General features: G+C 36.6%; 2 protein-coding genes across 5 annotated transcripts; one reads left to right on the top strand and one right to left on the bottom strand.

Annotated features, from left to right (window-relative positions):
- Nucleotides 1–76: 76 nt before the first annotated feature.
- LOC145233983 (uncharacterized) lies at nucleotides 77–10,491 on the bottom strand. The gene is made up of 7 exons (XM_080098750.1): nucleotides 10,312–10,491; nucleotides 9,886–10,039; nucleotides 8,411–8,513; nucleotides 2,033–2,089; nucleotides 1,560–1,702; nucleotides 962–995; nucleotides 77–906 (listed from the first exon to the last, which is right to left on the bottom strand). Exons 1-7 carry the CDS (start codon nucleotides 10,353–10,355, stop codon nucleotides 464–466), a joined length of 978 nt encoding a protein of 325 aa, XP_079954876.1. The 5' UTR covers nucleotides 10,356–10,491; the 3' UTR covers nucleotides 77–463.
- Nucleotides 10,492–11,105: 614 nt separating this feature from the next.
- Nucleotides 11,106–20,068, top strand: LOC145233984 (uncharacterized). Of its 4 annotated transcripts, none has more exons than XM_080098752.1 (8): nucleotides 11,106–11,686; nucleotides 11,762–13,599; nucleotides 14,658–16,182; nucleotides 17,198–17,363; nucleotides 18,596–18,711; nucleotides 18,976–19,146; nucleotides 19,205–19,349; nucleotides 19,444–20,068. In XM_080098752.1, exons 3-8 carry the CDS (start codon nucleotides 16,024–16,026, stop codon nucleotides 19,584–19,586), a joined length of 900 nt encoding a protein of 299 aa, XP_079954878.1. In that variant the 5' UTR covers nucleotides 11,106–11,686; nucleotides 11,762–13,599; nucleotides 14,658–16,023; the 3' UTR covers nucleotides 19,587–20,068. The 4 variants fall into 4 exon arrangements, with proteins under 4 accessions (XP_079954878.1, XP_079954877.1, XP_079954880.1 ...); XM_080098753.1 differs by having other exon boundaries at nucleotides 11,110–13,599; nucleotides 19,444–19,515; nucleotides 19,600–20,068; XM_080098751.1 differs by having other exon boundaries at nucleotides 11,106–11,971.
- Nucleotides 20,069–20,104: the final 36 nt, after the last annotated feature.

Below are 20,104 nucleotides of genomic sequence, written 5' to 3'. Positions count from 1 at the left end.
AAAAGTTTTATCCCAGGTTTAAATTACAGCTTTTCTTGTTTAGTCCAGGATGTGACCAAAATATTAAGATCGTACGTTATAAAGAATGTGACAATTTAATACCGCAAAACACTTACACAATGAAAATTTACAAGGCACCGTTTGTTGCGAATAAAATGTGGTTGTTTGCGCTTTTAAGGTCGCTAACACTGCATGGCAGCTTGTGAGTGCATTACAGGAAGGCAGTTCCCGGAAATAATGGACACAATGATACAAAGCAGCGGTATAAACTACAAACTAATGGCGTTCGCTTACAAAAAAAACTATTACCAGTAAATTCACGGAACCAATTGGGTTCTAGATTCGTAATCAGCCTTGAAGACTATCACGAGCACAAGCCTCCCCAAACGAAAAACGCACTCAACATTTAACATTTAATTTGCATAATATATGAAATGTGTGATAAAAGTGGCGAAAAACATATTTACATAAACACTTCATCGTCATCATCATTGTATCCTTCCGCGTTACACGAACTACTTTTGGTTCCAGACTCTTTGGATTCTGTCTCTGTGCAATCACTTAAATCAAACTTGACATTTGAGTCAGCGGCAATTGTTTCAGTCATTTTTGCGACCTCCGATATGTTCCTATGTTTTTGAGAAGCTGGCTTCGAACTTATTGAACTTTCACTTGCCGTCTGGGGCAATCTGGTCGACCGCAAGCGAAAAGATGCAAAAATGCCACCTCGTTTTGACTGCCTGTGTTCGTCAGAAGAGGCAGATATGTGAGATGGCAAACTGGCATTCGCAGAAATATTGCTTGTGCGTGTTGTCTGATAACTAACGCTACGTTGAAAAGGAATGCGACTTCGAGACTTGCTTCCGACTGAGGTCGATTTACTTTTGCTTGAAGAAAGGGCTTCCTCTGCACACATAAAATTATAAGTAAATCGAACTTGCAATACAACATGTATACGAACCTGTTTTCTGTTTCTGTGCTTCTTTAGCCAGTTTCTGCAATTCAAATTACAAAAGTGAGTAATAGCTGGAAAGGTTTTTATGGAAATGATTTTTTTATACATTGCCATTTTACATGTATGTCCTATCTGACCAGAAAAGTTACAAACCAGCTTTAGACAGAACTACGTTTTGGGGGCCTTTGAGGAAATCGCTGGGTCATTCGAGTTTAAACTTCTGGAGGATTAAATTCGGATTAATAGCTAACATTGTCCAAATTTGAAGCACTCTTTCTTGACCAAACGAGCATTACAAACCAGCGATAGACAGAGCTACGTTTTTGAGGCCTGTAGGTGATTCAAATTTCAGCCAATTCCAAAACTGTTTAAAAACTTTCAGCGGGTTAGAGTGTAAATACTGGGGTTATTTAGCAGAATGTACATCTACATAACTATATCTACAATCTGTGTAAGTTTCATCCAAATCCATCAAATATTTCATGGGAAAACGAGTCAGACAAACTTTGGGAAGAAAAACAAACAAACAAATCAAGTATAATCAAACTGGGTTCCCTTCAAGGAAGGGGACTTATAATTTAGCATTTTGTGTAAAATTGCTTACATGTTCACTACTTAATGTTGCCTTCCTTCTACTCCGCCACTTGAAACGATCACGCATTGATGAAGATGTTGCAACATCACTGTAGCGGGGTGGAGGCGGGTCAGATCTCAGCATGTTTTCAATGTCAGGAAGCTGGCAGTTTTCTGTTGTGTAACATTTAAAATCAGGTTTGTGTTTCTAAGTTTTAACTTAATCCCTTTAGTTTGCAGCTCCTATTTAAAACTGTCCCAATTTCTGAGTCAGACATCAGTCAAACTCTGAATCAAACAAGATATGCAGCAAGGTAGCAGATGGGAATGTGGAGTCATCCCACCAATTGACACACCAAAATAACAAACTCAACAAAGTGCATTAATGCAAAATGGAGACAGCTTAAAAACTTGCATGATCGGTGGTAGATTCAAATTTTAATTTGTTTGTGTATTTGTTGACAGTTATAGTTGATAATCTGCAAAAACATCAATTCAGCTTACCAGCAGTTGTTGGCGTCAAAGGCACAACCTCATGCAACTCACTGAGATCCTCTGGTGCTGTAAAGTACACAATAGCTAGACAAATGTACACCACCAAACTTACAACAAAGAGGTTGTATGTCAAAAATGTGTGCCTTCATTAGAAGTTTTTTATTTATCAGAAACCTTCAAAGTAAGTGGACTCACTCACTTTAGTTTTACTTACAACTAGAAAGGTGGCTTTCCTATATTTTTCTCTTTTATATTTTATTATCAATTTACTAAACACACTATTTGACCTGCGAACAGGATTGTTTTTGCAACTAAAAACGAATGGGTGTGTTATGGGAATTAGTTCTGCTACAAAAATGATGAGATTATGTTTAGATTCTTAAGAACAAAGTAGTAGAACACATCAACCCAAAATTTAAAGGTTTCGTCTGTATTCTTTTTACATCATTATATTGTCATGATTACAAAAGTAGTAAAAATTGGTAGAAAATATTTCCAATCCTTTAATATTTTCCTAATCCTTTCAAAACAGTTGGAACTTTCTAGAAAACCCAAACAGTATTTGAAACACTAAGATTTAAGACGGTATTTTGCAGCAAAGGTATACATAACAAATGGTTTTTTACTTAACTTTGTTTCACAAATGTATACCATAGACCTGCAGTAATCTCCCACCGTGCAAAATCTGAACGACCATTAATGACCTTTTGTAACAACTTTTGCTGACTTATGACAAAGCCGTTAAAAAACTAGAATAGTGGTTTTCCTACATATTGCCAGTTTATATATACCATAGGCGCCGAGTTTTACAAAAATGCAAGGTGGCGGACATAAATTATGACGTCACTTTATGTGACGTCACTAATTCTTGCAACCACACGAGCTCTAACTTAAGGTCCAATAAACTTTCAACAGAATGCAACGTTCGTCAAATTCTTTAAAAAATTTTTGAATTAATATTTATTTGAAACACTTTGTTTCAACGTTATTATTGGTTTAGCAACGTTTAGAAAATGTTTCTTTAAGTTGTTGCTCTTGTATCACCTAAAATAACCATTTGTTGCAGTACAATCGCGTTGTACACAATAATGACCATACATTCACTGCCAACAATTGTGCGTTCAAAGTGGCCGCCCCCGTGCTTTACAAACCCAAGGTGGCGGCGCCACCCCGCTACCGCCCACTCGGCGCATATGATATATACTACATCATATTTAACGATGTATCACATATACTATTTACTATATTTATAATGGATATACATTTGGCACCTACATTTTATTGGGTCCCTATCTTTTTCCTGGCACTTTATAACATAATTGTTCTGCAAGCATAAATAATGGGTCTCCACACATGTGCACATGCAATTTGGAAACAGTAAAAATAGGGCACAATCATTGTTAAACTGGAATAGTGGTTTTCTTAAACTACTCAAGTAAACTTGTGTAGGAGATTTTTATAAATCAACGACAACCAATTTAATCAAATGCTGGGGTCAATGCAAAGCTCAAGACAACGGAGGTTAGCGTCGATTTTTCACCGTTTCATTTCCGTCAGCGATCATTGTCTCGCGCCATGCAAATGTTGTTAGATAAAGATATGGCACCGAGAGCGGCAGGAGGAGCCTGTCCTTAACCGCCATAAGATGCAAAACTGCGTGATACAACAATTGCATAGCTAACGTTTTTAAATGATCCACAAACATATCTTAATTGCACAGTGCAAAAAGACTGCCTGATAGCACGTCCAGTTATGCGCGAGGCCGAGATATTCACTTTTCAGTGGGCAGGTTTGCGCTTTTCATGCCCAATTGGGCTTTTTTCGACATGGAGTTGCGCGTTGTTTTCACGGGGTAGAAAATGGATGAGTCCAACTAGTTAAACTTTTAACAAAGTTTCAACATTATTTTTCCTTAATAGCCCTTTGTTTGTTGAATTATGATTTTTAATCCGCACATAGTGTTCCTTGGCGCCGTTAAAATTCTACATACCAACAATACGACTGCTTAGCGGGGCTTTTATGTCCAAAACGTGTTCTGAAACAGTTCTATTAACGTTTTCAGTTTGAGAAGTCACGTTACACAGGTGTAACAAATCGTGCTGCATTGTCGCTCTGCGTTTCGAAACACGAATAAGTTGACCTACATTAACGTTTACAGCGCAATATAACTAACATCGTAACATCTTAATTCCAACCAGTTAGAAAATGGTCAAGTGACGACTGCGTTCATGCTTGAAGCAGAGGCATTTTTCCATGTGCCACTATTGTCAATCACTCCCATTGCGTCAGCTGTGCACTGAGCGAGCACAAATTTGACAAAAGACAGCATGTAAAAACATATTTGAGGCTGTAAGAGTAATTACTGAGCCGATTGCACTGAATTTTTTAACAGCCAACAAGAAGATCTACAGCTGTTTAAAATTTCAGCAGGTTAAGTCTTGTATTTCTGACCTCATTGACATGTGAACAAACAAACTAGAAGGGTGGCTTAACACATATTGCCATTGCACATACACTGTGACCTATTTCTTAACATATATTTACAACCGACACTTATTTTATATTGGGTCCCATATCATCCACTGTCTTTCAAAACCTTAGTTGTTTCTGCAATCAGAAACGCATGGGTCCCCACACATGCAAAGTTGTAAATAATGCATTTCAAGAGATAGCAATGAGAAAGTTTGGCATTGTAACGTCAAACACAGTGATCGGTACTGTGCATAAATAAATATGCTATATGCAGGATTGCCATACGTCCTTATTTATAAGATTTGTCCTTTATTTTGAAGGGCAATGTCTTACAAAAACATATTGTCCATATTTCTAAGAAATGTCCTTGTTTTTGACTTGAGTCCTTATTTTGTCTTATTTTCAACAATTACAAGTCAAATCCCTGCTACAAGTAAAAGTAAACCAAGAGCTGAGCTGTCGTACTAAGATGCACGAAGTATTTTGTACAAACCAAAGAGTCGCTGGAACAGATTGTTTCTGCCAAAAGAATGACCTGTGATATGTCATGGCTCGCATAAATGCAAAGATTTGTTCAAAAACGCTTGTTTCGTTTCGTATAAAAATTAATTTTCGGTGGTCCTTATTTTAGGGTCCATGTCGATGGCAACCCTGGCTATATGGAGTACAGACTATTTAAATTTATTCCATTCATACATTTATTAAGGTTTTTCTACTTTATGACTATCTGAAAAAAAGTGTTAAATAGTGAGAAAATAGGCTAAAACACAACAATCAGCTCCTATTAATGGTGAATTGTACTTGACTGTAGGGGTCTAGTGGAGTAAATGATAGGTACTAGTGATGCACCGAACCCGCCTAAAAAGGTTCGGGCCGAAACCGAATATTCGGCCACGAGGCCGAATAATTTCGGCCGAATCAGGCCGAACCTAAAATCCTGTTCTTAGGATGTTTTCAACTGAACCTTGTGTCGTTGATGCGAGTGAAGTGAATTATGACAAATCAAAATCACTTACACCATCTGGAAGCTTTACTAAACTTGCAATATTTTGCAGACAAAGTGGCTCGTATTTTATAGAGACAACAATTAGTTAATTTATGACGTTTTGTATAGGTGAAAATGCTAGTTTGGGCATTAATTGCATGCAATCAAAAAGTTCGGTTTCGGCCGAATTTTCAAAAAAGTTCGGGCCGAAACCGAAACATCGAAAAACAGCGTATTCGGCCGAAATGTTTCGGCCAACCGAAACTTCGGTGCATCACTAATAGGTACTGCAGCCAACACCTACAAATGGTACACTCTACAAACTGTCCAAATTTAATTTAATTCATACATTGTTTAAAAAATTGAACCATTTTGGGGGGCTAGTGGGGTAAATGTTGGGGCAACAGGGTTAAACACAACATTCTACACCTATAAATGACACACTGTACAAGCTATGTAAATTTCATTCAATTCTGACATTGTTTACAAAATGGATTCATTTTGGGGGGCTAGTGGGGTAAATATTGGGGTTACAGGGTTAAACACAACAATTGAAACCTATAAATGACAAATTCAGCAAGCTTTTCAAATTTCACTAAATTCCAACACCGTTTAAAAAACTCCATTTTAGGGGGTCTGTGGGGTAAAACACTCAAAAGTATAAAATATGAAACCACGATGACCCAATTAACAGTCATGTAAAATTTCATCCAAATCGAACAATGTTTAAAATTCTGACCACTAGAGGTGTTATTAACAACATTCCTGAACGCTTCTGATGTCACAAGGCTGTTAATTCCCCTCTGACTGGCATGTGCGAAAACGTCCACCAAGTATTGCACTAAACAAGTACCATATGTCCTGTTGACTTTATTATACTGTTGCACCACAAAAATCTTTCGTTTGTGGTGCGCAGCAACATACAAAAACATTTTACACTTTGGGGTCTAGCGGGGTAAATATTGGGGTTATCGAGTCAAACAAAGCAAATGGCACATCTGCATAACTATATCTACCATGTGTAAAAGTTTCATCTGGATTCACCAAAGATTTCATGCCAAAAGTGCATGGGCAAACTTCACCAGGGAAAAAAGAAAAAAAAGAGTGAAATCAAGATGCTTCAAGGAAGGGGACCCATAAATATAGACAAAAACAGTATGTGTCCCCTTCAGGGAAGGGGACCCATAGATACTGTTTATTGAATTTGATTCATGTCTAAGGTATAAAAACCTTCGCAAAAACTAAAAATGCGCTACTAACTTAATCAATCATATATTAATGCTGCACTAAAACAGTTGGATTCTAATCACAAAAAGGCTGTCCCGTAAAGTGTCTGATCAAATGTTCAGCAGAGATCACCCGCTCTGCATTAAGCCGTCACAATTGTAAACCAGTGATTCATTCCCTTGGGACATCAGTGCTATAGTATAGCGGTAAGGTTTGTCAAAGTTTAACACACATTAACTTACTCAGGGCTGTCAATGTAATTATTTGGCTGGTTGAGTTAAAATTACTAGATAAAGAACCCAGCAACCCACTACAAACAATTGTTTAAAATTTCAGCACAGTGCGGATTGTATTTCTGACCCAAAGGACTGGTAAACCTGAAAACAAATATTTCAAGGTTTGGGGATGAAAAATGGGTGAATCCAACTAAAAGTTACAAATTCATTTAAAATACTTTACATGCATAAACCAACAAAGTATAAAACTCATGGATCATGTACTAAGTATAGCTGTAACTGCTGGCTCAATCGAGGTCAAACTTCAGGGAGGATCAACTTTGGATAACTAACTAACATTTGTGTAAATTTGAATATGTTTGAACATACTTTGTTGACAAAAAGCATGGAACAAACCAGTGTTAAAGAAAAAACAAACAATATGTGTCCCTTTAGGGAAGGTGACCTATAATAAGTGCAGTATTCCAAAGACTTACATAACAAACATTCCAAAAAGATTGTTGATACATTAGATCAGGGGTGGGCAAACTACGGCCCGCGGGCCGCATGCGGCCCGCCAAATGTTAGTAAATTTAAAAGAGTAAGTTACCGAGCAATGCTTAATAATATTCTGAGCGTAGGCGTAGAGTTTCAAACAATACTGGAGTGGGACTTGCCGATTCCTATACCATGAGCAGTATCAGTACTCGTAACATACTTTGGGACTAAACACAGGTACTTTTTACGTGCTTTAGCAGGTAGTTTCTGTCACGTTTTTTTGCAAATAGTCACTTGACAGAATTTCTTCGTTCGGTTTCGGACGTTTATTGTAGGTCTTTAATAACACATGTAGGCCCACGTATACTGAATAGACGATTTGCCAAATCAGCAATTTTTACGACGATTTAGTTTTTGGGTAATTTTTACGACGGAGAATAAAAGTAAAGGCGCTTCACGTATCAAATACAGCCCACTTTGCACTGTTGGCGCCAAAACTTTGGTCACCTTGGATCAAGTTTAGGCCGTTGCAGTAGTTTACAAACGGACATTAAACACGGCTTTGGAATCGTTAACACAGAGCCGCACAACATCTAAAGATTGATGCAAAAGCAACTTGCATTGTTTAATGTTGGCAAGGAATACATCAACAACAAAAACGTATTGAAAAAAAAACTTGTTGCAATAAATGTCTGTTTATTGAAAACAATTACAATTGTTGCGTAACAAGCAATATTTATAGCTGATGCGATCAATGACAACAAACGTATTTGTATTTAGCAGGAAACATACGTTGATATTTTGGGTTAATATACTATGCGGCCCGCCACAATTGAGAACTTTTGAATGCGGCCCTTGCACTGAAAAGTTTGCCCACCCCTGCATTAGATGAATGATTGAGATAACTGTGATGTAATACCCCATGTTATATCATAGGAACCAAATGTGTTTCTTTATTAACAGATATTGTGTAAAAAAGTTTGTACTTACCAATTGATGTAGTAGGATTATTCATTTCAAAGTTAAATCCACATATTGTAAATCTTGAAGCAGATCGACAAAACAAGCATAAACAACAGACAGTCATACAGAACTAAAAAATAATATATTTTTTTCATTTTTTGCAATCCTTCTAGTCAACCAAGAAAACCAAAATCAGGGTTTAACGCAATTGCACATAAATTATAACCAGGGTTTTATACCGGAACGGAACAAATCAAATAACGTTATTCGTTCTGAGCAAATTATTTATTTCGTTCTGGACCAATATTTTCATTTCGTTCCAGTCTGACCGAAATAAATTTATTACGGTATTTCGGTCTTAACAAAAGAACATTTTTTCTGGTCTTTACAACTATTAAGCGAAAAAAGAAAAAAAAGGTTGCAACACATAACAATTATTGTCGGTAGTTGTGTTACGTCACATAACATTAGTCGATGTTGGTCAAACAGATGTAAATTGTAGGAGCTTCAATTTTTATGATAGTTTAAAGAATTGTTTAATGTCAAATGTCCATCACGAAATACCGGAATAAAAAATAACGGTATTCCATTCCGGTATTTTGAATATTTTTTATTTCGGTATTTGAGCCAAAAATTATTTATTTCGTTCCGTTCCGGTATGAAACACTGATTATAATCTAGTTAAAATTGTTATTGTATTCTTTTACATTGAGTCCAATATTAGCCACTGCTTTTTTTGTAACTTTTATTTGTTTCTGCAGGCCAAACAATATATTTTTTGAGAATCATGGAAAAGTTTGGTGTTGTCAGGCCCAACACAGCGACCAATTATCTGCTTCAATATTCATGTCTCAATTTGGACATTGTTTAGTAATTTTACCATTTTTAGGGGGCTTGTATGATAACTGATTGGGATACAGGATGTAACACAACAGCCAATGCCTTAATGGCATTCTCCAAACTGGCCCAAGTTTATTCAGACATTTTCAAAAATTTAACCCGTTGGGGGGTGAGGGGAGTTGCTCAGTACATACACAGGGCCAACAACAATGACTCCACCTGCAGTCCATAAATATGAGTTTCCAATTATTCATTATTTAAAAATGTATTACAGAGGCATTTTAAGCAGCCACAAATATATTGCTAACAGGGTAACCGCTAGGGCTATTAAGTTTAAATGTGTTTTTGTGATCTTGAAACCAGGGTTGGGTAATTGTTTTGTTATAAGAGACACTGGAATAAGGCTACATACAGAGACTTGCCATACCATTTAAAAACAATAGTAATGATCTTTTTCAAACTTGTTTAGCTCTCACACCTCCAATAAAATTTTGACACACAAAACATATATATATATATTTGTTACATATACATTTGTTACTTACATGAATTTGAATTCCTCTGTATACACATTATTTAACAACATTATTGTTCATGCTTGAAAAAAGGGGCCCATAAAAATACTACAGCAGACAATCAAATGTAGTTTTACTTTTACCTACCATCATAGCAACAATCATGGCTATCAAAATGTAATCAGATGCTGATCCTATAATATCTCCATTGTTATTTTCAGGATTTTTTAAGTTGTTTCCAGCATTGTAATCAGATTTAGAAGGTGCAAGGTTGTCTTCAAACTCATTGAGAGATAATTGACTACAAACAATACAGAATGCATTACAACAAATAGGTGAATAAATATAAACATTTATACACCGCCAAAAAATGCTGAGTTGCAAGATAGTTAATCTTGCAAGCAATGGCATGATTTATTGTCCTTTTTAATTTGTTTAAGGCAGCAGCAAGGAAGTTGGAAACTTAACTTGCAAAAACACAAACATAAGCCAAGTCCGTATAATAGTTTCCTCTTTAATCATTACATTTTACTCAAGTAGTTTCAGCCTATTTGTATATAACAGAACAAATACCTTGAATTGGTCAGATCGTTAGTTCTTCGAATAACATGATGCATGTTTAGGTTTCACACCTCTTAATCAATCCAAAACAATTTTTTCTCTACCAGCTTGACATTACATAACACAAATAGTAACATGTTTTCATAAGCATATAATTAATTATTACTTTCAAGAATTGTAAACACCTGTATGACTTATTTATACTTTTTGTTATTTGTGATCTGGCTGTGTTATAATACAGGTTCTAAAGATTATAATCCCGGTCGATAATGACACAGAACAGAAATCAGTTCAGAACAGACAGGTGGAGCGACTTTGGACAGCAGAGCTACTCAGAAACTCACTGTCACAACTCAAATCACAGGCCTGCTAATTTCCGGTAACTGGCGCAACGAAAATATTGAAATGCTCACGGTTAGGGCTGTTAGGTTGGTCTGAGGTTTCATAATAATAATAAAATCAACCTAAAAACCCAGTTCTTTATGTTTAATTTAGCCCCTAACTATACCCCAGTCTCACTGTCAACTTAAATAAATGCGCTCTTTACGCTATTTATCGGTATTTAGCAAGCATTTTGTAATGTGAGTTCCGGTAGAGCTGCTAAGTAGCCAGGTTTAGGAATTTCCGATAAGTGACGCAACGGAGCATAGGCGTTTACGGTGACAATAATTGCTGAGTCGGCAAATAGCTTACAAAACACATGAGGAATAACCACTGATCTCTATACACCTTTGTAGAGATCAGTGGGAATAACATATGCTCCGTTGCGTCACCTATCGGAAATTCCTAAACGTGACTTTAATGATCTCTTTTAGGTCCACAGCACTGATCTAGAAAAAAGCCTGGATAGCGCAACCAGGCGTTACGATAAGGGGATTTTTGAAGCCTGTGTGGAGGTTTTGCCGCCATATTGGAAGGATCACCTGGTACACTGGGCAAAGCAGAAACACAGTGTTATGCATTCCGTTGCAACAAAAAACGCTAATAATGTAGAAGTAGAAGTGACGGCAAAGGCAGTGATGATGGAGAGAGAGCGGTACAAAGCCCAGATATTCCCGTACATTTCACAAGTAGGATATATTTTTGACATTTTGTTTGAGTTATAGTGATGGCAAGTTGGCAACTGAGGCTGATTTTAGTTGTATTGACTTGGAATATTGGTGTTTGTTATATAACTACAGATCTTTAACCATTATAATTGTACAAGACAAGCAGACCTTCTTCACGATGTAGTAGTACCGATTTATCCAAGTGATGTATACAGTTTGTCAAATCCTGTGGTGTAGTGGTTTATCACATTTGCTTTATGGCAAAGGACCCTGGTTCGATTCCAGGCGGGATTAATAAGTATACAATCACTTGGTTATGTGGTTTGTTGATCTAAGTGGTAAGTTAATCTCAATATTAAACTCACATGAACTTCAGTTTTTTCATTACTATTTTACACACATTTTTATTACAGGTTTAATACTTTTGCTCCTAGCATTGCATCTTAGTCCGACCGTCGAAAGGCCGGATAAATAACATTGGCAGGCAAACCTGAAATCACAGCAAACACTCTCTGGTTTGCTCGGACCATTTTTAAGAAAAATATATGAACCATACTAGCCAAATTATCACTCTAAGAGAAGATACTGTTTCCCCATGAATCAAGACTGAACCAATACAGCAGGTGATAATTAAATTGTGTTAATTGAAATAATGAATTAGAACGTTAAAAGTAATACATGAAAGAATGAGAATATATTTAAGCAACAACTGAAATTGAAACAGCATAATAAATGGCACCAACACAAAATGAAGATTAATACTGCTGCACAGTCTTAGTTTCCATTGTTGTTGATTAGAATAAATATTAGGCTACACAGCTCAGGTTAAAAGAATTTACTGGTAGATAAGCTACCATACAGTTTATTAGATTGTTCAATCATTTGTTTGATGTATTGACTTTCCAGAATCTATTTGCCCATGGCTTTTGATCACCCCTACATATTTCTAATAAAGCATCATGGGAATCATTCCTTAAAGAGTGCTTATATATTGTTGGTCTAAAATTGCCCAACCTGGCTTCGTTGACTTGTATTAAAGGTATTTTATTCTGTTGGGGGCTTCAACAACAACTCAGCTACTTAAAGCGACATGCAAGCGCCTTCTATGGAGAAGCAGTATCACAAAAAATAGCAATTGCCAAAACCAAGATTCTACCAATATTTTAAAAGTGATGAAGAATATACGCAGGTCCAAAAATAAGAGAATTTCATATTTTGCAGTAATTAGAAAGTATAATTAAGAAAATCGGAATCCAAAATGATCATGATTATGCAGATGTTCCAGCAACACAAACTTTATCTGTCTATAAAACAGGAAAGATGGTCAAAAAACAAACACGTTTCATTTGCACAGCACTCAGTTCACCTACTTCACCAGCACACCATAGTTTTCTGTTTTTTTAAGAAAAAAGGGGGGTCTCTTAAGAAATCATCTAGCGTAACTACACTTTGCCACGAAACAGAAAAAAGATTTAAATGCATGTCACAACAGATAACAAATTACCAAATAGCAAAGGAATATTAGAAGCAATAGCATTGTCAGTGTTGATGGATGTTCCTCATTCTAAAGTGTTCCAGGGACTGACCATTCATTTGATTGTCCTGTTATGGACAATTATAAATTTGAGCTAATCAAAATGACATCCAAATGCTACACAAAAGTTAGACTTAACTGCAAATGTCAGAAAAATCACTGGAGACCATATCAGAAAAAGTAGAGCAAAGTAGTTTTTTTATTCCTCAGTTCTGATTTGAAACATGCAATAAAAGTTATTTTTGGGGTTTAATGCATGTTGCATTATTGTCAAATTGTCTCTTTTTAGATGAAATTAGCATCAACAATTGCATAAATATATATATCTTCGCTGCTGATACCTACGTAGGTGAAATGGCAAAAATGTAAATCCGACGACATCAGCAATTTCTCTCCACAGAACCGCGTAATATGCGTATATGAAGAGCAATATATTTAATACAACCTGAAATCAACATAAAAATATGAAACACAATATAATAACTTCGCACTAACACTGAATTTAGTCCAAATAAGGTTCTGATGGCTGCCACCGCCTAACGCAGGTGATCCTTCCAATATGGCCGCCGTACCCTCCATGTAGGCTTCACTTTTCCGCTTGAATGCGCTATCCAGGCTTTTTTCTAGATCAGTGGTCCACAGGCGCCGAGTAGGCAGTGGCGGCGCCACCACCCCTTGGGTTTTTAAAGCACGGTGGCGGCCACTGTGGATATTTTGGTTAGTTTGCAGCGGTATCGTACGAAACTTCGTAAAATTTGAAGATAATTAGTAACATTTTTGCACATATGATTGGTATTTTATTGAAAGTATTGCATTCCAGTGTGTGATAACCAATAAATATGCGTAGATTAACTGGGTGTATAGGTGTAAAATTCTTTCATCTCTTTTCATTAATCTTGGCTATTGTTTCACAGAAAAACGTTTAGTTGTTTAATCAATTTTCACATCAGTAAATTACCGTACTGTTTTAAATATGGGGCGCCGTTGTCGAATAAATTAAGTTGCAGCAAGTTAGCTAAGTTGCTGTAAGACAGCTAAGTTGCTGCAAGATAGATAACTTGCAGCAACTTAGCGTTGCAAGTTAGCTAACTTGCCGCAAGCTAGGTTATCTTGCGGCAACTTAGTTAACTTGCAACAAAACTTAGCTAACTTGCAACGCTAAGTTGCCGCAAGATAGCTAACTTGCGACGCTAAGTTGCCGCAACTTAGCTATCGTGCAACGCTGAGTTGCGGCAACTTAGCGTCGCAAGATATACCGTACATAAAAAGTAAATAGTTTCAAAAGCTATTAAATCGAAAAAGTTCAAAAACTACAAAAAAATGCCTACCATTTCAGCTGCTCTTTTGAGTCTTCATACAAGCCAAAAATGTCTTAGTATCGAAATTCCATTAAGCAGTCCATCGTATGACCACATGTACATGTGTTGCCGGAAATGAATGTACAACCACAATGCACCGGGTAACTTGCAACGCTAAGTTGCCGCAAGATACTGAAGATAGCTAACTTGCCGCAAGATAGCTAACTTGCAACGCTAAGTTGCGGCAAGATAGCTATCTTGCGTCGCAAGTTACCCGGTGCATTGTGGGAAATCTCTATACATTTAGATATGAATTTCCCACAATGCACCGGGTAACTTGCGACGTAAGTTAGCTAAGTAAGTTGCGGCAACTTAATTTATTCGACAACGGCGCCCCATATTTAAAAGTTAAAATAAAGTATTCATCGGAGTAGTCAATTTGTTACTGTACCTTAGATTTTCTTTTCATGTTTTTAGTTACAGCAGTTCTTGGCAAAGCGGTGAGTTGGTACAGTGAAACCACTGGTGTGGTTTTAGTGACGTCACGACGTGATCAAACAATCATGACGTGAACGTAAGTGTGACGTAATTTTTAAATTCCGTGTCATTGACAAAGTTACTTTCAATTGTACACCAGACTTAACTCAAAGGGGGTTTATGATTTTGCACACGTGACAAGCGTGTTTCAATTTTCAATTTTAAATCATGCCAACCGCTTTCTTAAAAGCATTGGGTCCTAATGCATGTAAAACGGATTTTTAAAGCAAGCTTATTAAGGTGCAGCAGTGCAAGTTACGAAGCAAAGATGACAAACCCTTCAGAAGGTTGTGATTTTATTTTTTCCAGGATCAACGAAATATCATGGCAACTCATGCCATGTACTACCCAAAGTCTATATACTTTGGTAATACCAAAAGGAGAAAAAAGCGGGAAAAGTAGGAAATCAACACTGAAAACGGAAATGAAACAAAAGACGGGAAAAAGAAAATTTTAAGCTTTTCCAAAAGAGGGGGGAAAACAATATGAGCAAAACAGGTGTTTTGACTCGCACAAACAGTTTTATACCGATCTGATACCTTTTTACCCGATTGTGTCAAAAGACGAAAGCAGAGAAGACGGGAATGGTTTCTTTGACACAAAAACAAATAGAGAAACATTTCCCGTCGTCTCTGCTTATTTCTTTTTTGACCCTTTCTATCTAAAAAGGTATTAGATTGGTTTCAAATGGTTTTACCGGTTTCAACGGCTAAAAAAATCATTTTCCGCTTTTCTTATTTTCGGCACATATAATGTGTAATGAAACTAGACAGGTATTAAATGGTTTGTTCGAGTCAAAACAAGGTAATAAACTAAGAAAGAAACACATCCAACTGTCGTTTCTGCCTTTTCGACCCATTTAATGTAGGCACAATGGCATTAGAAGGGGTGGTACTAAATACCGCATGTTATTCCGCTTACAATAGTGCATTGTATGTGAAATGTAGAAATACAAGCCTAACAAGGGTAAAATAAACCAGATTCTAGTGTAATTTTATTTACAAACCCGAACAGCTCTAACCATTAGCGCTTTCAAAAGTCCGCACAATTGTATTTTCGTAAAAGCATTACCTTCCTGTCGTGTGATAACATGCGGTAACACCGCATTAGAAGGGTATTGTTTATCTTGAATTATTTTTTCTCTTTTTTATAAATGCGCAAAATTTCCTTTTTTTCTCTTCTTTCTTTTCTCCATTTAGTGTTATCCTTCAATAGATAGCTGAATTTGACTTTTCCGAAAATAAAAACGTTAGCGTCGTTTTAAGGGACACACATACACAACAAAGATTTCATTGCCTGGTAGAATATGATGTTTTGTGATGAGTTTAGAAACTATCAAATGGCATGTCACAGGTTAAATGATGCATCAACCTTTCAAGTCATCAAAGTAGCGACAGCATGTGCGCTTCTACGTGCCAAGCCTGTTGATATCAGGGGAAGAGAATTTGCAGAAACAATTTATCGGGTAGGTCACTAATTTTTTCTTTAGAGACATGGTGTTGTAAAAAAAGTGCGTTCCTGTATTTCAGGGTTCTCTGTCCCGCAAAATACTCACTCACTTTTTGAAGTTTTATGGGATGGGCTTTAAGCTTTTAAAAATGTGATAAATTAGATTTAAGTTTCCCTTTTTTTCCAAAGTATTTTTGTGCATTTTTTCCTTGATTGTTTGCACTCCCCTTAACATGAAGGCCTACAAGTTTTTTTTTGGATAAATTACAACAAAGTTAATACCTATTTAAGTTTCAAAATACTATGTTATTTCCAATTTAAGGTGGGTTTGTAGATTGAAAAACCTGGTTCCAAATTTTTCTTATTGGTACCACTGCACTTACACCATTCGAAAATATTATATTGTTACATGTGTTCTTTGATATGACAGCACGATTTATGCCTGTCCAGCACTTTGTGAGTGATATATATTTACTATTAGCATCAAATGACATTGCACATATACAGAGCAAAATTCTCGCGCGAAAGACCGTTTCTGTTGTTCACCGAGCAACTGAGACGGGAAGCGCGAATGGGGACTACTAGCGCAACCTTTTTTGCACTGCGGACCGGTTTTGTTTGAACCTGAAATGTAATCACGGACCGACCTTCAAAAAACTACAAAATATTCTGCAATAAAAACGCAAAAAATAGTTTATGCAAGGGCAAAATATTTCAAAGCATTTAACGTTAAATAGTATACCTACGGCCCGGTAACGAACTCCTCGCGGACCGGCACTGGCAACAGGGCTTACGGCAAGAATTTGCACAATGTGCGCCAACATGTGCAGGTCGAAATGTGCGCACAATTTCGAGCACATTGTGCAAAAAACGCTCGCATGCCCGTCTCGGCAGTGGGCCGCAGCCCGGCGGTTGGCGACCACTGCTTTATTCCAAAGGATACGTTATTAGTATTCTGTGATAAAAGCTTGTTAACAAATGTAGGCTTAAGTGGCATTCAATTATTTTTTTATCTATCTGCCTTAACTTAGGTTGCTTCGAAAGTTACGTCTCCAAGATCATTAATATGTTCCGACAAATCGAAGATGCCTGGCCAGCAACGTGTGAACAAAAGTAATAGAAAAAGAGAAATGATGTTGTTGCAACTTACCATCGAACGCCTGCTATCCGAAAAAGACGATAGTCCTATTATTTCAAGTTCGCATGGTTTTCATTTAGGCATGAGTCATGTAAAATTATACTTTGTTAACTCATAAAAACACGCAAAGGCAAGTTAATATCGTGCCTTTTGTCCTTCGGTAAACGTCTTTGTAGACGGTTGTTTCAGTGTTTGGTAAAATGTTTTGCCACTTGGCCCTTATATATTCTAAATGTAGAAGTGTACAACATTTTTACCATTAACGGCCGGATTATGGGTATTTTTTACTAACGGGCGCCAGTAGTTCTAGCGCAGGCCAGTGAACATTTTTTTGCGAACGCTACAAAAACTCTACTAGCAGGATTCGTTTATTCACTTTTCCTGCAGCCTACGTAAACCTTTCTCTCTGTACAATAACCTTTTCAAATCAGTTTTGAGATTATCCACAAAAAGAATTTTGATCATTATACGGCCACCAGTACATATACTTTGATATAAAGTACAGTCAAAACAGGTCAGTTGCTTTCGCGGATCCTAAACCGTTGTTTTGTCAAGAACGAAAGTCGGCTAAATGCAATCCGCTAACGGGAACCCGGTTAATCGGGCCGGGTTTTAAATCGTCACCTAACATTTTTTCAAGAAAATACTTCAGATAATCGGGACGAATTATAACGATGGATTTGATCAACTAAGTTGTTGATTACTATGTGAAAGTCGCATAATCCAACGTTTTTTGAAGAAAAAGAAGAAAATACGTTGTTTTAAAAACAATGTTGCAAATGTATGTTCGTTTTTGTTTCATTAGTGCGTGTTGCTGACCTTTTATTGATTCTACGACACAAAAGACTGAATTTTTGTGGCAATCAAAGAGAAAGAAAAGTGTTGCTTAGAATGAGCTTTAGCCTATAACAACTGCATTTTGTTGACAATTACAAAATTCGAAAAACGGGGTGAATTGGAATGCCGATTAACTGGTTTCGTCTGTGCCTATGCTCAGCGGCATAATTTGAGCGCAGGTTGTAGGCTACACTACTGTGATCCAAATTGAAACATCGTCTCCAAGGGCGGGGTTGTAGAATCGAATTTTTTTACTCCATGCGATGAGTTATAAAAAGATTGGCACGTAACTTAAGGGGTATGAGTCGAAGGCATACCCGGAGTTAAAATCGACTTTCGGTATAGTCCGTCGGGCTCAGTTGGGCCTTTTACATGACTCTGCAACCCGGGTCGGGAACGGAATATAAATTAGCAAATCGATTTAGGTTTTAAACGTTTTTATATTTGGTATTAGATCGATTAGAAAGTTCCCGGAACGCTACTCTGTGTTTAAATGCAACGGACAACTTGCTTTTGTCTTTGGAATCCTGGTTGGAAAGTTTGGTAGCATGCCCTCTACCCATGCATCTGGTAAGAAGTAACAATTCAAAGGCATAAAAGTACACAGCAAACGACTAATCATGACTGTAAAAAAACAATAAAAATGCAAATGTCGCATTTGAAAAAACGTTGGTGGCGGGGTCGTCTGCTCGCAAGTCAAATATAGAGGCGCCTACATGATTCTTTTTTTGCTTTAAGTCATTGGAGTAAAACAGGTTTGATCATGTTTTTTTTAAAACCCTAATGACTGTTACTTTCCAGTTGGTAAATGCACAATAGTGAATGTTTTTACAGCACAATATCCAAGAAGTTGTTCAGACAATTTTAAATGTTATTGAATCATTCAGTCTCCATAAAACTGAGCAGGTACTTGGTGGTGCAGTTATATCCAAGCAGAATGGTCTACTGGCAAAGTTCCGGACTTGGTTCAGAGGTGTTGCACAAAACATGTTTACTCAAAACAATGTAACAGCAGTTTACTTCGTACTGCTAAACAAAAATTGCCATTTTTTTCCTTTTACAGGCTTATATATGGAGATTTGTGTGCTCAAGATGTTTAATTGGTATCCATGATCATCATATTATGAAAAAACACCTACAACAAATATTAGTTGAACTTGTAAACCACCAAATAGAAACATTGCTGAAACTTAAGTCATCTAACACTGGTACGTTCAATTTTTCAAATAATGAAAATTGATTCTCTGTGGTCCTGCATTTTGTTGCTCATTTATTGGATGTTTTGATGATATTTTTTTGCAGATTCAGTAATGAGCCTGGGCATACTTCTAGAGAACATAGAAAAGTGGGGTATTGATACACCTGGACTAGAAGGTTACAAAAATGTTGTTAATCAGTATTTTTTGTTGGGAGTGCAAATGCATGACAGGACGTTTAATTACTAAATTTGATTTTTAGGAAAACTCGTTAAAAAACAACCACTAGCTACATTTTATCTTGCACAGAAGGATTGAAATGTAGTCAATGACGACAAGTCAAGAAACCGGATACTTCCCGCCTTTTTTCTTCGTTTACTAAAAATGAGCCAGCTATTGTGATTGTTTTTTGGTTGTACACTATAACCTTTTCTACAACATAAAAAACGGATAAAATATGTATAATATTTTGGTTGAAAGTGCATGTAGTATTGAAAACTTTAACTAAGCCTGTGGTGCTTTAAAAGCACTGTCAACATAATGTGTTTGGTATCAGTATACACAGTCAATGAAGTTTGACACATAAATATTACTATGTATGTATGTCAACTATTATGCGCATACAAAAAATGCAAATGACAATATACCTGCTACCAACACCGCATTTGACATGGAAGAAAACACATTTTTTAGAATGCAGTCAACAAATAAAAGTAATTGGAAAAATTTTATTGCAATAATGTTCTGTGGGTGTACATATTAACAAA

The sequence above is a fragment of the Phallusia mammillata genome, chromosome 6, assembly GCF_965637545.1.
Source record: "Phallusia mammillata chromosome 6, kaPhaMamm4.hap1.1, whole genome shotgun sequence".
NCBI lineage: Eukaryota > Metazoa > Chordata > Ascidiacea > Phlebobranchia > Ascidiidae > Phallusia > Phallusia mammillata.
The sequence above is the reverse complement of the archived record's forward strand: the minus strand, read 5'-3'. Positions and strand labels throughout refer to the sequence as shown.

What these genes read in the sequence shown, in the direction of transcription:
- LOC145233983 (XM_080098750.1), bottom strand. Translation starts at nt 10,355, where the DNA reads ATGCATCATGTTATTCGAAGAACTAACGATCTGACCAATTCAAG. An exon ending in CCATGATTGTTGCTATGATG is followed by an intron (nt 8,514 to 9,885) that starts GTAGGTAAAAGT and finishes ATTATTTTTTAG; the next exon opens with TTCTGTATGACTGTCTGTTG. An exon ending in CAACATTAAGTAGTGAACAT is followed by an intron (nt 996 to 1,559) that starts GTAAGCAATTTT and finishes TTTGAATTGCAG; the next exon opens with AAACTGGCTAAAGAAGCACA.
- LOC145233984 (XM_080098752.1), top strand. Translation starts at nt 16,024, where the DNA reads ATGATGTTTTGTGATGAGTTTAGAAACTATCAAATGGCATGTCACAGG. An exon ending in TTGCAGAAACAATTTATCGG is followed by an intron (nt 16,183 to 17,197) that starts GTAGGTCACTAA and finishes GCCTTAACTTAG; the next exon opens with GTTGCTTCGAAAGTTACGTC. An exon ending in GCCCTCTACCCATGCATCTG is followed by an intron (nt 18,712 to 18,975) that starts GTAAGAAGTAAC and finishes ATGTTTTTACAG; the next exon opens with CACAATATCCAAGAAGTTGT.